The 16,228-nt window shown below is 38.3% G+C and overlaps 1 protein-coding gene across 2 annotated transcripts; it reads right to left on the bottom strand.

Annotated features, from left to right (window-relative positions):
• Window positions 1–1,151: 1,151 nt before the first annotated feature.
• On the bottom strand, window positions 1,152–16,200 carry DUS4L (dihydrouridine synthase 4 like). Of its 2 annotated transcripts, XM_032642672.1 has the most exons (8): window positions 16,019–16,200; window positions 15,558–15,650; window positions 10,577–10,713; window positions 7,434–7,555; window positions 4,805–4,922; window positions 3,628–3,750; window positions 2,621–2,847; window positions 1,152–1,923 (listed from the first exon to the last, which is right to left on the bottom strand). In XM_032642672.1, the coding sequence occupies exons 3-8, from the start codon at window positions 10,690–10,692 to the stop codon at window positions 1,664–1,666; spliced, it is 966 nt and encodes a 321-aa protein (XP_032498563.1). In that variant the 5' UTR covers window positions 10,693–10,713; window positions 15,558–15,650; window positions 16,019–16,200; the 3' UTR covers window positions 1,152–1,663. The 2 variants fall into 2 exon arrangements, with proteins under 2 accessions (XP_032498563.1, XP_032498562.1); XM_032642671.1 differs by lacking the exon at window positions 15,558–15,650 and having other exon boundaries at window positions 1,153–1,923.
• Window positions 16,201–16,228: the final 28 nt, after the last annotated feature.

Raw genomic sequence — 16,228 nt, 5'->3', positions numbered from 1 at the left:
AAAAGGATTTATTTAATATTCCCAAACTGTTGAATTAAGCAGCTTTAGATAATTGTCTCCTTATAACAGTTTTTATGTTGGTAATATAGACCAATATCTTAATTACAGAACTGTTTTATCTTAACCTGAGATAATTTTTTTGGGGGGGGGGCTGTGTTGGGTCTTGTGGGCCTTCTCTAGTTGCAGCAAGCGGGGGCTACTCTTCGTGTGGTGCACTTGCTTCTCGTTGCAGTGGCTTCTCTTGTTGCAGAGCACGGGCTCTAGCCCAGCGGGCTTCAGTAGTTGTGGCGTGTGGGCTCAGTAGCTGCGGCATGCGGGCTCTAGAGCACAGGCTCAGTAGTTGTGGTACGTGGGCTTAGTTGCTCCGCGGCATGTGGGATCTTCCATGGACCAGGGCTCGAACCCATGTCCCCTGCATTGGCGGGCAGATTCTTAACCACTGTGACACCAGGGAAGTCCCTGAGATAATTCTTGCAGTGGCACATTAACCACCAACAAAATTCTGTTAGTGACATCCCCAAACCATGGAACTTTATTTAAAAAAATTTTTTTAGTTTTTTTGGCTGTGCCACGCAGCTTCCAGGGGTCCTAGTTCCCCCACCAGGAATTGAACCTGCGCCCTTGGCAGTGAAAGCAAGGAGTCCTAAGCACTGGATCGCTAGAGAATTCCCTAAACCATGGAACTTTAAAGTTAAAATTATCATCAACTGCTGGGAAGCATAAAAATAACATTACTATTAACAGGGTATGAAAATTAGGTTTTTTAATTAAAAATAAAACCTGGTTACTGTTCTCCAGGAAATAATATTTCAAATACACAGCTGTCCCTTGGAATCTGTCGGGCACTGGTTCTAGGACTCTTGTGGGTACCAAAATTTGTGGATGTTCAAGTCCCATATACAAAGTGGTCTAGCACCGAGGGCTGACTGTGTAATCATCTCCAGATTAGCTACCAAATTTTTTTATATTTAAGATGTGGGGGACAGAAATTAACATCATTTTACATACAGGTATATTTACCAAGCTCTCAATCTTCTAAAGATTTAGAAGGCTCGAAATGTAACAAATTTAGTATCATTTAAAGAATTTCATGGAATCTTAGTTTTAAATTATAGAAAACATCACATCTAATTAACTTCTATTACATACAATTTAAAGAAATACCTTGAGGTGTGTAATTCATGAATTAGGAAGTAGCAGTTTGATTTTCCAATCTGAACTTTTAATTTAAGCCCTGAATGCAATTCTATACAGAATTTCTTGTTCCTTTTCATTTTATACAGATGTTGGAATTTGTTCACACTTTTCTCTTATTTTCATTTAAAACATACCTAATGTTAACTTACAGATACCATGAGTCATACTTTTAGTATCAAAATAAAAAGTTTTATTTAAAAATGTTAAAAACATGATTCCTTTAAGAAAAAAATTCTTACAGTTTTAAATTCATAATAGGATTCAGAGCAATGTTTGTCTTCTTTAAAACTAAATTTTGGGTCTACCCTAGAGATTTACTGAATCAGAATCTCTGAGGATATGGTCTAAGAATGAGTTTTAAAAATTCGGTCAGGGCATTGTTTTTATACTAATGTTTGAGAGCCACTGATTCAAAGTGAAAACCAAGATGTGACCCTGGGTGGTTTCACTAAAGACAGAAAATAATTTAGGGAGTCCAGTCAATCCCATAATGGTCTGTAAGGTAATCTAAGACTGCTGATGTGCTTGACAAAGCATTAAATATTCTTTTTTCCTGCCTCGAAGTTATCTTTTCCATCATGTACATTAAATGTTGATGGAAACACATATAAGGAGTTCCAAGTTCAAGAGCAATGTCAACCCAGTCCCAGATGCATTTCAGTGGGGTTTCCTCATATCCAGCAAATATGGCCGGGTTGGCTAAGAGTCCTCTTGCAACCATCACACCTATAAATTAAAGCACATCACGTTTGTCCACACATTAAGAACTCATGGTTATGGGGTCAAACTCAATGAAACAAACAGAATATTCAAAAATAAAGTATTATTACAAGGTTTCACAATGCCCTTGTATTAGACTAATTCTTATTAAAGGATTCATTTTGGTATTTTTAATAAACCAATTAAGTGTAAATGAACTCACAAGACTTTTTTTCTTATATTTTAAAGACTTCTACATTAAAAAATTAGTTTTCCAGATTTTTTTAAGAGTAAATCTGGATTGTCATAAATTGGGTTTGCTTGAAGTTTATCTGCATTCTCTCATCCAGCAATAGGTATCACAGGGCTTGGTATGCCAAAGTTGAAGGGGATAATGAAACTGCATAGCAGTCTGGGGTTTCTTTGGCTCCTATGACCACTCTTGGATTCACGAATTCTATAGGCTCTAGTGGTCACTAACTGGATGAGATGGTGGCAGAGAATTAACTGAACTAATTTACCCCAATTAAAATAATCTGTTGTTTCTAAGTAGATGGATTAACATCATTTTAGTAAATTGCTTGGCTTAAATTGGTAAAACAGGAAAATATGGCTCCATATGAAAGAAAAATAATGAAAATCACATTAACATTATTCTCCCACCCCCACTTTTTAATTTTTCTGCTAATTAAAAAACAAAAAACCTAAAGTAATTATTTCTTACCATCTGTCCCAGTAATATGCCACACATTTTCTGCTTCTTTTAAGCTTCTGATGTCTCCATTAGCAATTACAGGTATAGACATATTTTCCTTAATTATTTTAATGGCCTCATAGTGAACTGGCTGATGCCTTTCTTCAACAGTTCTTCCATGGACTGTAATCCAGGAAACCCCTGTCGCTTCAGCCTTTCGACAAAGATCTACAGTTCTTGTAAGGTCATCATGGATCCTATAATTTCAAAATCATATCTATCTTTTCACAGCACACAAATCTTAATGCTAACATCAATGAACTAAATAGAAAAATATTTCATCTGTTACATTACTTAGTTTAGCTATGCTATATCATATTATCACCATGTGCCACTGTCAGTGAGGTTTTGTTCAGGAATCAGTTCCCATTCAAGACCCTGAATTTAGCTATTTCACTATCGGTAACAATAGGATGACAAATAACTTTTACCCAGTGCTCCTCTCTTTTGGCTTTGATAACTGAAAGATTCATCAAAGTACTGTCACAGATGCATTGAAAGGTGCTATCTTAATATTTGCTGTGCATGCTCCAATCCGCAAGTGGGAGAATTGTAATAATTTATCTTGAGATTTGTTTTTAACCTGTCACCAAAAGACTAATTTTTAGTTTATTTTCTTTTCACTGTGAAATTTTAGTGCAAATATCATTCCTATTTTCTACTCTTGGTATCAGGAATGTCTCTTAGCATTAGTTAATTAAATAGTACATGGAAAAAGTTGTTTCTCTTGGGAGAGAGTTTTTAATAATAAAGGGATATTTTAATTTTTCTTTAAAAAAGCGAAGAAGAAATTGTTTTGGATTATAAATAAAAATTATGGTATCTATTCATTTACTAAATGTTTTGTTTTAACATTTTCATATACTAGATGTCTACTTACTAAGAGTAGACATCTCCACACCTTCAGACAAAAGGAATATTCTTTTATTTCCTGAGTAATGGACTATCTTGTCAGTAGATTAAAATATTATCTTTACCTTATTTTAATAGATACTGAAAATCTGGGATTTTCCACTTGATTTCTTACTTGTTTCACCATGTCTCGAACAAGCTCTGGATTGTTTATTAAGCAAGCTCCATAACCTTCTGCCAATGCCCACCTTCATAAAGTAAACACAACAGCAAATAAATTGTCATCAGCTGGAAGAGAAGATACAATTCTAAAAGCACAGTAAGTGCATTTATTATTTCTCTACCTAGCAACCTGGAATGGAACCAGATTTTAAAAATTCATAGATCCAACACTTCTAAGTGTATTGAGATTAGGAAAACATGTTCCCAGATCAAGAAATACTTAGGGGAAATGGTTTTCTCTGGCAAGTGAGAAAATTAAAGTTCATTCAACCAAAACAGATTTAAGTATTTGTAACTGCAATTACTTCAGATTTTTTAAATTCCAAATTTGATGTTTATTGTACATAACAAGAGGTTTTATTAATCTTTAGAGGAAAGATATTTTTGGCTTATAGCATTCCAATACCACTAAACAGCTTACTGAACTCTCCTAATGAGTATTCAAATATATCTAATCTGATTTGGATTATGCTATACATAAAACCTTGATTTTATTCTTTGAACACATTTTGAATTATTGACAGATAATCTAGTATAGTGCCAGGAAGGTAGGGATGTTATCGTCAAAATAAGTACATCCTATCAACACCCAGTTACTCAGACTCAACAAAATAACTATGGTATAGGAAGAAAAGGTAATTATAAGAAGGTTTTCTTATAATTGAAATTAAGTAAGAGAAAACAAGTGATCTCCCAAATCATAGAATCATAGTGTTTAGAGCAAGTATGTCTGACAGAGCAGTAAAAATACATTTTAGGGATTGCCATAAACATCAGTCTCACATAATTACTTATGGATGAGGTTCAAGGCAGATCCACACATAAAAAAAATTCTAGTGGTGAGGTGAGACAAAAACTTGTTAAGGGTCTATATATTGTTGTAGCCATCAGAAAATATCTTTGCATGTATGTTTCTAAATAATATTTCCTTATTTTTTCTTGCTTCTTATTTAGAGCCCAAGTTCTTTATCTCTATTTTCCTTACTTTTTAATTTTTGGAATACCAGAATGATAGTTTACCATGTTCACATAGTTTTTCCTAATCTTTTTGAAAATTCTTCCAACTTCTTTGAGCTTTACCTCTGAGGACAACCACAGTTAATGTCTATTCCATTCGCATAAGGACAGACTATACGAGCAGCATCAGACAAAATTCTTGCATCATTAGCAGCAAACTGAACAATCAATGGGCAATCACCTGATAAAACAAATAGCTCAACATTAAAATTCACAGAAACACACACACATGCACACGAGATACCAAATTCTAATGTCTGTACAGGATAAAGTAACAATTTTTAGCCTAAGAAGCATCTGTTCAAACAAGATAGCATTAAAATAATTTAAAATATTTTAAATTACATGCAATTTAGATTTGGTACAAATGCAAATAGGAAAAAATTTGATAAAATGAAAAGTACAACACTCTTGCCAAACAGACCCCTTTCCCAAAGGTGGGAATTAGCTTACTGCATTCTAGAACAATTTTATGAATACCTATAAAATTTAAGCAAATGTGAACATTCTATGTACGTTGCTATCCATATTGTGTTTTCCCCCGGATGTATCTGGGACCTGTATTCAGACCTATTTTCCTCTTTTTAGTGGCGTATTCCACTGTGATGGGTGGACCATAGATTATTTTTCATTTGCGGCTCTTGCAAACAGTGCTGCAATGAAGATACTCCATATACATGCTTTTGTGAGTATATTCATGAAGTAAATTCCTAGGAGTATGTATAACTCCTGGGCGGGCATCTAACATTTTGAAAGACATTACAAAATCTTCTTTCAAGAGTTTACCAATATAGATATACACCAGTGTGGATGACAGTTCTGATTTCCTTACAACTTATCCTACACTGTGTACCCAACAGCATATTTTTTTATTTGTAGCCTCTCTCCATATTCTTTGTGTAGTTCTCTATGTACAATTTTTCTTTTAGTTGCTCCTTTGTTCATATTATTTAAATTAAAAAAATAAAACAAAGAAATTAGCTCTGCTGTCATAAACATCAAAAATATTTAAATATTTTCCCCAGTTTTTCATTTGTCTTTGAGAATATCTGTGCTCTTTTTTTTATATAAAAGTCTAAATTTTAACATAGCCAAATGTATCAGAGCTTTCCTAAGTTTTAAAGGACACATTTTTCTCATCTTTGGGTGTTATAAATTCTGAATAGATGTATTTTAATTTTTCTAAAGTTTTTTTTGAGGACTACCTGTATCAGGTTCACTGGGTGTTTACCAAAATGCAGATTTCTGGGTATTGCTCTAGTTCTACTGACTCAGAATTTCTATGGCAATCCACTGATTTACAGGATTATCTAAGGGATAGGAGAATTTGCTTTTTCCTGAGGAGGTAGGTAGGGTGCTTTCTCCTTTGTAACGCAAGAGAGTTATAAAATTTCAATCTAACGACCATTTATTGGTCAAATATATTTTCAATGCTGTGCTAGAAGCTGAGGATACAAATCAACAAGAAAGAATTCCAACCGTTAAGAAGCCCACAGTCTAGTGGGAGAGACAGGCATGTGAGGAGGAAATTACAGTACAGTAGGATTAAGTACAACAAAAAGCCGGGGCTTTCGACACAGGACATGAATGGAGGGTGATTAGGCAAGTTCCTTGGTCACAGTTTTAGAGCATTAAGAAGCATGAACTGTCCTTTCCCAGGGGGATAGGGATGCGGGGATAGGCCTGACTAAGAAGGACATTCTAGGTAGAGAAGTGTGAGAGATTAGGGCATGTTCAAGGACTTAAAATAACTTAGTATATATATATATATATATATTTTTTTTTTTTTTTTTTTTTTTGCGGTACGCGGGCCTCTCACTGTTGTGGCCTCTCCCGTTGCGGAGCACAGGCTCCAGACGTGCAGGCTCAGCAGCCATGGCTCACGGGCCCAGCCGCTCTGTGGCATGTGGGATCTTCCCGGACCGGGGCATGTACCCGTGTCCCCTGCATCAGCAGGCAGACTCTCAACAACTGCGCCACCAGGGAAGCCCCAATAACTTAGTATTTTGAAGAATAAAGTTGGTGGGCCATGGAGAGAAACTAATGGAAGATAAAGCTGCAGAACACGTATTCAGAGGCCAGATCATGAAGAACTTTCTATATTGTCCACACGTGCTGGAATTTTACTCCTTAGGTCAGTGGCTCTCAATCATTAACAAGCTCAGAATCACCTGGAGGGCTTTTTAAAACAGATTGCCTGACACATACCCAGAGTTTCAGATTCAGGAGGCCTGCGGTGGAGTCTGGAATTTCCATTTCTAACAAGTTTTCAGATAATGCTGATGTTAACTGGTCTGGGAAATCACACTTTGAGAACCACTCTTTTAGGTGATGAGAACTCTAAGGAAGATTGTGAGCAGGAAGAAGTGATCAAATTTACATTTTAGAGAGGTCACTTGGGGCTGTCTGGAGGGTAGTTTGAAATGGGATAAGACTGGAGGCAGTGAGATAGGAATCTAACCCAATAGTCTAGGTGAGAGAATGGGGCTGACTAAAACTTTGATATATTATCCATAGTTTACAAGGTACTGAATAAAAACATATTTTTAAAAATTTATAAAAACCATAAGAAACTGAAAGATTTAAAAATAAAATCTCCGAATTGTGTTGTCTCTGATTAGACAAGAGTGTTGAGTTTTGTTGTTTTGTTTTTAAAGTTTTACAAAGGCAGCAAACTCTAGCTTTCACATACCTTGGTTTGTGGTAAATTCACTGTCTCTGGCTTTTACAGATCTGATAAAATCAGCAGCAACTATCATTGGCGTATAGCACAGATCGCAACTGTATTTTCTTACCAGTGTTCTAAAAGCCAACCTGAGAGCATATAAAACTTTAATTAGGCATTTAGAAAGCACCATAATCAGAGTTTAGTTTAGTTAATTATTAAATATTTAATATTTATTAGAGAAAAGTTCTGCCTATGGGAAAGTGCAGTAGATGTACTCTTCCCTATCCCTCCTGCTTAGTATAACTAAGAGCTCTGGATATCATATACAAAACAAACGTACGGAAACTCTGAAAGGTGGCGAGAAGAGAGCAGGCAGGCTAGTGACCTCGGGCAGGACCTAAGGAACGACAATGGTGAGTTCCCTGGGTTTTCTCGTTGCCTCAAATATCCCAGATTTGAAGCTGAAGAAGCTGGCAACCTGGAAATAGCAATGGGTGCAGACAAAAACAGCCCCAGCAAAAGCCTGCTCTCTAGCCAAAGCACCAAGAAAGGGGCAGCCTAGCAAGCTTTAAAATAATAATGGCTCTACTCCAGCCCAACACCAGCGAAAAAACTGTGGCCCTCACCTCCACAAGCGAAAGTCGAGTGGGGAGCTTACACTTGTACCGTTCCAAAGCTGTCACACAGTTCTCCAACACCCCTCCACGGTGGTGTTAGAGAAGGCCAGGTAGGGAGCTGGGACTTTAATCCCTGCTGGCCAGTAACAAGGAGAGTATCAGCGGAGACCATCTGGGGAGCCCGGAATTCCACACCAACCCTGCAGCAGTGAGGTGCCCTTCTCCCTTTCTCCGGGAGTAGTATTAGAGAATGCTTAGTGAAGAGCCAGGACTTTCATCATTGCCCAGCAGTTACCAGGCCACCCCCTGCATGGGGAGCTGGAACTCTCACCCCTGCTCAGCAGTAATGAGGAGCCTCGTGCCCCCGGGGTGTCAAAAGAGACCAAGTGGAAAACCTAGGCTTCTACCTCCACCTGAGAGTAATGAGGTGGTGCTTTCTCATCCTTCCCCTGCTGTGGTGGTGTCAGAAAAAGCTAGTTAAAACAGAAGTTTCAATATTCAGAATCAATCACTGTAATCCATCACATTAACAGGCTAAAGAAAAAAAAAACCACATGATTGTATCAATTGATGCAGAAAGAGCACTGGACAAAACAGTATTCATGATTTAAAAAAAAAGCCTCTCAGGAAAACAGGAATAGAGGGAACTTTCTCAACCTGATAAAGAACATCCACAAAAAATTCTACACTTATTATTATATTAGGATCTTTATATATATTTTCCGTAAGATCTTATGGAAAAACCCAAATGAACTTTTTGGCCAACCCAATTATAGGTGAAAGAATACTTTCCCTCCAGATCAAGAACAAGGGAAAGATGTCTGCTCTCATCGCTCTTACTCAGTACAGTGCTGCAACTTCCAGTCAGTGCAATAAGGCATGAAAAAGAAACAAAAGGCATCTGATGGAAAGGAGGAAGTAAAACTATCTCTATTTGCAGATGACATGATTGTCTACTTAGATAATCCTAAGGAATTTGTAAGAGGGATGTCCTAGAACCAATAAGTAAACATAGCAAGTTCACATAATGTAAGGTCAACACACAAAAAGCAATTTTACTTCTATACACCAGCAATGAACACATGGACACTGAAATTAAAAGTACAGTAACTGGAGTGTAAGCCTTACAAAATATGTACAGAAAATGTACGTTGAAAACTATACGACACTGATGAAAGAAATCAAAGAAGATCTAAATAAATGGAGAGACATACCGTGTTCATGAGGAGACTCAACACAGTAGGGAATTCAGTTCTCCCCAAATTGATATGCATTTTCATACAATTCTTATGGAAAATCCAGCAGGATTCTTTTGTAGGTATAGAAAAGATCATCCTAAAAAGTTATTTGGAAAGGCAAAGGAACTAGAATAGCTAAAACAATTTTGAAAAAGAAAAGTGGGATTTATTAAGTTTACTTAATTTGAGGACATTATATAGCTGCAGTAATCAAGACTGTGGTATTGGTAGAGGGACAGACACATAGATCAAGGGATTAGAACAGAGAATACAGAAAAAGAAGCATACAAACATGCTCAACTGAGTTTTGATGAAGATGCAAAAGTAATTCAATAGTGGAAAGACAGCCTTTTCAACAAATAGTACTGGAGTAATTAGACATCCACAGGCAAAAACAAACAAACAAACAAACAAACCTCAGCCTAAGTCTCACGCTTAGACAGAAATTAATTAAAAATTATGAACTTAAATGTAAACCATAAACTAAAAGACTTTTAGAAAAAACATAGGACAAAATCTTTAATATTTAGAGCTACATAAAAATTTCTTATACTTGACAACAAAAGCACAATTTGCAAAAGGAAAAACGGATAAAATGGACTTCATCATTAAATGAAAACTTTTGCTCTGCCAAAGACCCTAGCAATTCCACCTCTGGGCATATACCACAAAGAATGAAAGCAAGGTTTCAAAAAGATATTTATATATCCATGTTCACAGAAGCATTATTCCCAAGAGTCAAAAGATGGAAGCAACTCAAGCTGGGATGAATGGATAAACAAAATGTAGTATATACATACAATGGAATATTATTCAGCCTTAACAAGGAAGGAAATTCTGGGTCTTCCCTGGTGGCCCAGTGGTTGAGAGTCCGCCTGCCGATGCGGGGGACGTGGGTTCATGCCCCGGTCCGGGAAGGTCCCGCATGCCGCGGAGCGGCTGGGCCGCGTGGGCTGTGGCCGCTGAGTCTGCGCGTCCGGCGCCTGTGCTCCGTGGCGGGAGGGGTCACAACAGTGAGGGGCCCGCGTATCGCAAAAAAAAAAAAAGGAAATTCTGATACATGGTACAACATGGGTGAACCTTGAGGATATTATGCTCAGTGAAATAAGCCAGTCTCAAAGAGACAAATACTGTCTGACCACTTAGATCATACACATACCAGGCAGCTGGCAGCATGAGGACTCAAGCCCGGACCCTGGTCCCAAAGCTAGGCGTTTGAAGATCCCATGTGGTGGGGTGGTCTTACTTTCAAGAAGTCAGAGCATAAAAAGGAAATCACACCTAAGCTCATTAACCATTTAACAATACTTACTTTGAATATCGCACCATTGGGGCGCAGACTTTTACCAGCTGCCCAGAATGAAGCATTTCTATTGGATCATTTTTTCTTTCTTGACATGTTGTGGTTTGCATGCAGTCACTCTTCATGAATACAGATTTGTTTCAAACCTGAAAAAGATAACCAGTTTGCGTAGAGAAAAGGCACTTTCACTTGATGAATCCCATCATTCTTACAATTTCAATTGCCAAGAACACGTATTTTTCATCAGGTTTTGCGGGCCTAGGAATCTTCTTAGCTTCTTTTCACAGTATCGAATAGGATACTACTGAATTCTGCCTCTATTTATAAATCACAGATAGTTTTCAGCACACTGTGCAATTATGACATTTATATTCTGTACAAATTACCGTTGTTCAAGTCAAACACTAACAGTTTTGAATTCTATACTTAACCCACTACTGTAACATTTTCTGCTCAAATTTATAAATGATCAGGATGTGGAAAACCACAAGATATCTTCCTAGAATACATATTACGATTTTCCATGTTACTTTTTTAGATTTTCCATTTTACTTTGTTTGGCATTGATTAACCAACAAATTTGATTTGAATCATTTCATATATAGTACTGTGTATGTCTGGCACTTTGAAATACCTTGTTTTATCCAGGAAAGTTAAATGGCAGTAACAGAACAACTTTAAGTAGTCAGCATTTCAAAAGATGTACTGGTTTATTTATTTATTTATCTAACATCTTTATTGGAGTATAATTGCTTTACAATGGTGTGTTAGTTTCTGCTGTATAACAAAGTGAATCAGCTATATGTATACATATATCCCCATATCCCCTCTCTCCCATCCTCCCTATCCCACCCATCTAGGTGGTCACAAAACAACGAGCTGATCTCCCCATATATAAGAATATGTTTACTCTTATTCTCAAATCCTATTCTTTTTATTTGAATCAGAAGGCAAACAAACCTTTAATTATTATTTTTAAGCATTTAAATGTTTCATGAACATCATTTCATGAAAATCTCAATTGTAATCACATAATTGCATAGTAAATCACTATTATACCCAAAGAGGGAGAAGTGATTAAATTAGGTAATTCCTGTGTTTTATAGTTGCTATACTGTACTTAAAATCCTATCATTTCATAGTGTTGGCTGCTTTCCATATTCCAATTTTGGCCTTACCAACTTAAAAACATATATGGGCCAACTTCAGAAAGGTCTAATTGCTCCACATGCAATTTCTTGTTTGGCTAATCCTGCAAGTACTGTTATAACCTAAATATAAACCAATAATTTCAATTTCCTTAGGTAGAATGTACAGGTGGAATAAGATAAGCTAGTTTTACTGATCACTGTTCATCACTTTATCACTGTTACTGTTTAACTTAATATTTAGAGAGTTACTAGCTTATTTTTTTAAACAAAAGTTCATGATTAGAAAGATGTAAGCCACCTACATAGATAAAGTATAAAGCAAAAGAAAGGTAGTCGCTTTTTCATGAATCAGACCTGTCTCATCTCCCTTGCATTCCAGATCCTGGTTATGCCATCACAATCCATCCCTACACACTCAAGTCAGAAACTTGGGGCTTGTCCTTCACGCTCCATCTCCTGCAGGTGTGTCAACTAAGTGGTACCTTTAATTAAACCTTGAGCCCATTTTCACTGCCTCACAGAGTCTCTGTACTCATAATCCCCCATCCTGATGACTCTGACAATCTTCTTGGAATCCCGGTTGATCTTATTTTTATTCATTCAACAAATATCAAGTTTCTGCTACATGTTGGGAACACAGATGAAAATATATTTTCTGTGTCCTTGAAAATGTATTAGACAAACTTACACAATAATGCTAATACACTCAAACACAATTTAAGCACTGCAGAAATAACTGTCTAGAGAAGTGAGGGAAGTCAATAATGGATGAAGGGGGCTTCCCTGGTTGTGCAGTGGTTCAGAGTTCGCCTGCCAATGCAGGGGACACAGGTTTGTGCCCCGGTCCGGGAAGATCCCACATGCTGCGAAGCAGCTGGGCCCGTGAGCCATGGCCGCTGAGCCTGCGCGTCCGGAGCCTGTGCTCCGCAACGGGAGAGGCCACAACAGTGAGAGGCCCGCGTACCACAAAAAAAAAAAAAAAAAAAAATAATGGATGAAGGAAATCTTGAGCTGACACTACATGGGAGATGGGGAAGTGTCCAGTTACAGAAAACATGTAAAAAGCCACAGCAGCATGAAAATGCTTGATGTTTTCAGTGAACCATTAACAACAGTTCAGCATTGCTTGAGTTGTAACTAGACTAGAAATGGCATGAGAGGGCCTATACACCAGGTTAAGACATTTTAGATTTTAAACTGTAGGGCCTTGGTTCTCAGCCATTTTTCCTCCTCTGTGGGTGATTTTTACGTATGCACTCAACATGTTAACTTGTGCAAATGACATACTTCCATGGGCATATATTTTTGTGTAAGTTGTTTGTCTCTCCTTGTATACTAGTTGTAATTGAAAAATTTTAGCAGAGAAATGACATGGTCCGATTTCTGATTCAGAAAGATTTCAATGGAGGGATTAGGGCTGTTGGTAAAATATCAGTAAGGAGGCCACTGTAGTAGACCAAGCCGTGTGTAATGAGTATCTGACCTGGGACTCCAGGAATGAGGATAGAGGAAAGGGAACACATTTAGGAGCTATTTAGAAATAAAAATAAACTAGCAAGACATTTAGGAGGTGGAAATCACCTGATGACAGCACGTATTGTGTAATTAAGAAAGAATTCTAGGATGATGTGTACACTTCTGGCTTTAGAGACTGGGCAGATGGCTATTCCAATCAATGAGACAGAGAACCAGAAGGAGAAACAGGCTTTGGGAGGGAAACGAGTCCACGCTTGGGCACACTGAAGTTGAGGTGCTCAGGGGATTTCCAGGTGGTGATGCCTCATAACTGGTTATATAGATATGGTACTAAAGAAAAAGCTAGAGATAAGTCTTTAACCTTTAGGTAATATGTTGAAACTAAAAACATGGACAAAGTACTTATGGATGCCATATCTTGTAGAAATCCTTAGAAGCACCAACATTTAAGTAAAAGGGGAAAAAAAAAGAATGTAAAGGAGACAGAGAGATGAACTCTGGAGCTGGGAGGAATAAATCTGAAACGTGATATTCAAAAGAGAGGGAATAGTATTACGAAGGAGGGAGGGGATAAACATCTTAAACATCACAGAAGAGTTAAGACTAAAACGTGTCCAATGGAAACTAGGTCATTGTGACTTTAGCAAGAATAATTTCACTCTTATTCATTCTTTTGTTGTTGTTGTTAAATAATTGTTATTGTTCTTCTTCCTGCTGGTTATGCAGGCAGCCACAAGTGGTGCATACATGACAGCTTTCCCTTCAGGGCTTCATGACTCCACTTTAAATGAAGTTTTCTTTATTTTCACATTTCCCTCTTTTGATCAAGATCTTTCCTCAAAAGCATTGCTGATCAAGAGTCAGGTTGTCTATATTTAGTGGGTTTTGTCCCTTGGTACCAGGAAGGGCATTTCCTGGTTGTCATGTCCCACGTCAGAGGGAAAGTGCATAGCGATTGGAAACCACTGAAGCCACATTTGAGTAACAAGGAGGAGCATGAAGAAGAACACTCAGGAATTTCCCATCTAAAGTCTACATTCCATCTAGGTTGTAAGCACTGGAGGTCATCTTGAAGCACTGAGCTAGAGTCACCCTATTGAGTAAGCTGTTTCTACAAACGTTTAACAGGCAACAAGTACAGAGCTTAAAAATAATTATGCAAAAACAGTAATTATGCAAGGCAGAGTTAAAAGCAATATGACAAGTCCAGTTTGTATGATGGTAGCCAGCTAAATAGATCAAAAGACCATAGAGTATCAAGGGGAATTTGTTGTAACCAGTGCACTTGTTCCCTGACCTTGTGTAACTGAATTTCTACCTCTCCAGAGGTATTTATCCATGTGCAACAGGTGGTACTTAATTCATTCTTGTAGTCCAGTACATGGCAGAAAGAAGGCCTCCCTTAATACATATTTGCTGAATGAATAAATCAGTAGTTCTTAATCTTGGTTGTACATTAGAATGATCTGGTGAGATTTTAGGAAGCAGGATGCCCAAACCATACCCCAGAGCAATTACATGTGAATCTCAGGGCGTAGGATGCAAGCAAGCATCAGTGGTTGTTAAAGCTCTCCAGGTGACTTTAATGGGCAGCCAAGCTTGGAAATAAACAAATCCACATCCTCCAAGGCACCTGGTAATACTGTTTGTTTAAATGGGTTTCTACCTACCTATTCGCTCCTCTGGCATAAGACAGGGATTGAGTCTAATGTTTGTACACTCATGCTGGTACATATAGTAGAGACTCAAAACTCTTCATTGAATATTATGTAACTTTTCTAAAAATTTTCAATGTAAAAGCCAGGGAAGGAAAAACAATCCATAATTCAAAGATAATGCTTATTCATCATTAATATTCAAAAATTACTGAAGTCAAATTTTGTGTATTATAGATAATGAAACCTAATGTAAATCTCAGCACACTGCCCTTGGCAATTTGTGAGACCTCCATTCAGAACATTCAATCCTATTCACACCGTGACTGAAATCAAAGTATATTAGGGGAAAACCTCTGTGACAGAGAGAAAGCATAATGCAGTGTAGTGAGACATACTTGCTTCAGTTGCTACAGGCATCTAATATGTTCGAACGGCATTTGGCACAGCTAAGTACTACTATCACCTTCTCGAAAATCCGTTAGCTGAATCAAGAAAAACTTTAGCTCTGGCACTGGGAAAAATAGGTTCCCTGCATACATACTTACTGTACGCGAAGGAAAAGTTAACGTTTCTTTTTTACGTTAGAAATGCTTAACCTTCTCGCACACGTGTGGTTGACCTGTTAACTTGCTAGTATTTATCGTGAGAGAAATACAGGTGAATACTGCCGATGTTAACAGCGGAGAAGATATAACGGGAACTAACCTGATGATTTTACAACTCCAATACTGTTAGTTGAGAGATGGAAAATCCACCAATTTGTGACAAGGAAAAGTCTGGCGTCGCTCAGGACTGAAACTAGGCGGTAGAAAAAGCCTAAGGTCACTGTCTCATGGGAGGGTAAGCAGAGACTGAGTCCCACTTATCTATTCCTGGTTCAGTCTTCCTACTTAACCGACTCTCGGCTCTCCCTAATTCTCCCCACTTTCATCCCTGGCAACTTTCCTCCCCAAGCTTTTCCCGCCTGCCTTTATCCCAAGAACGCGAAGCAAGGGTTGTGATAGATACAGGTGGGTAGCTATTAACGCCCGCCAGCTGTGCTTGTGGCGTGCACACGAAGCTACCAGAAACCTCCGTTCTCTTCTAGTGCTTCCATCGAGAGGTCCCATTCTCAGGTTAAATACTTGCTTTAGAGGTGAGCGCTGCCGCCACGTTCCGGCGCTCACCTGTTCTTCCGCCCAGGGAACGCCGCCAGCCCCAGGAGCGCGGCGGGAGACAGGAGAAAGCGCCGGCCCCACGACCTCAGCTTCCCTGGTGCGCTGGGGCCTCGGCGCCCACCTATTCTGGGCCCCGCGCCGTTCCCAGCCAGGGTCAGCCCACCAGCTGCAGCAGAGCGGAATCCCCAAGACAGCCGGGTGGGCGGAGCTGGCGGCGCC

Source organism: Phocoena sinus, chromosome 9 (assembly GCF_008692025.1).
Source record: "Phocoena sinus isolate mPhoSin1 chromosome 9, mPhoSin1.pri, whole genome shotgun sequence".
Classification (NCBI taxonomy): domain Eukaryota; kingdom Metazoa; phylum Chordata; class Mammalia; order Artiodactyla; family Phocoenidae; genus Phocoena; species Phocoena sinus.
The sequence above is the reverse complement of the archived record's forward strand: the minus strand, read 5'-3'. Positions and strand labels throughout refer to the sequence as shown.

Coding starts and splice junctions, on each gene's coding strand:
- DUS4L (XM_032642672.1), bottom strand. CDS start 10,692: ATGAAGAGTGACTGCATGCAAACCACAACATGTCAAGAAAGAAAAAAT. Junction 7,556..10,576: donor CCAATGGTGCGATATTCAAA/GTAAGTATTGTT, acceptor ATATGCTCTCAG/GTTGGCTTTTAGAACACTGG. Junction 3,751..4,804: donor AACTGTGGTTGTCCTCAGAG/GTAAAGCTCAAA, acceptor TACTTTATGAAG/GTGGGCATTGGCAGAAGGTT.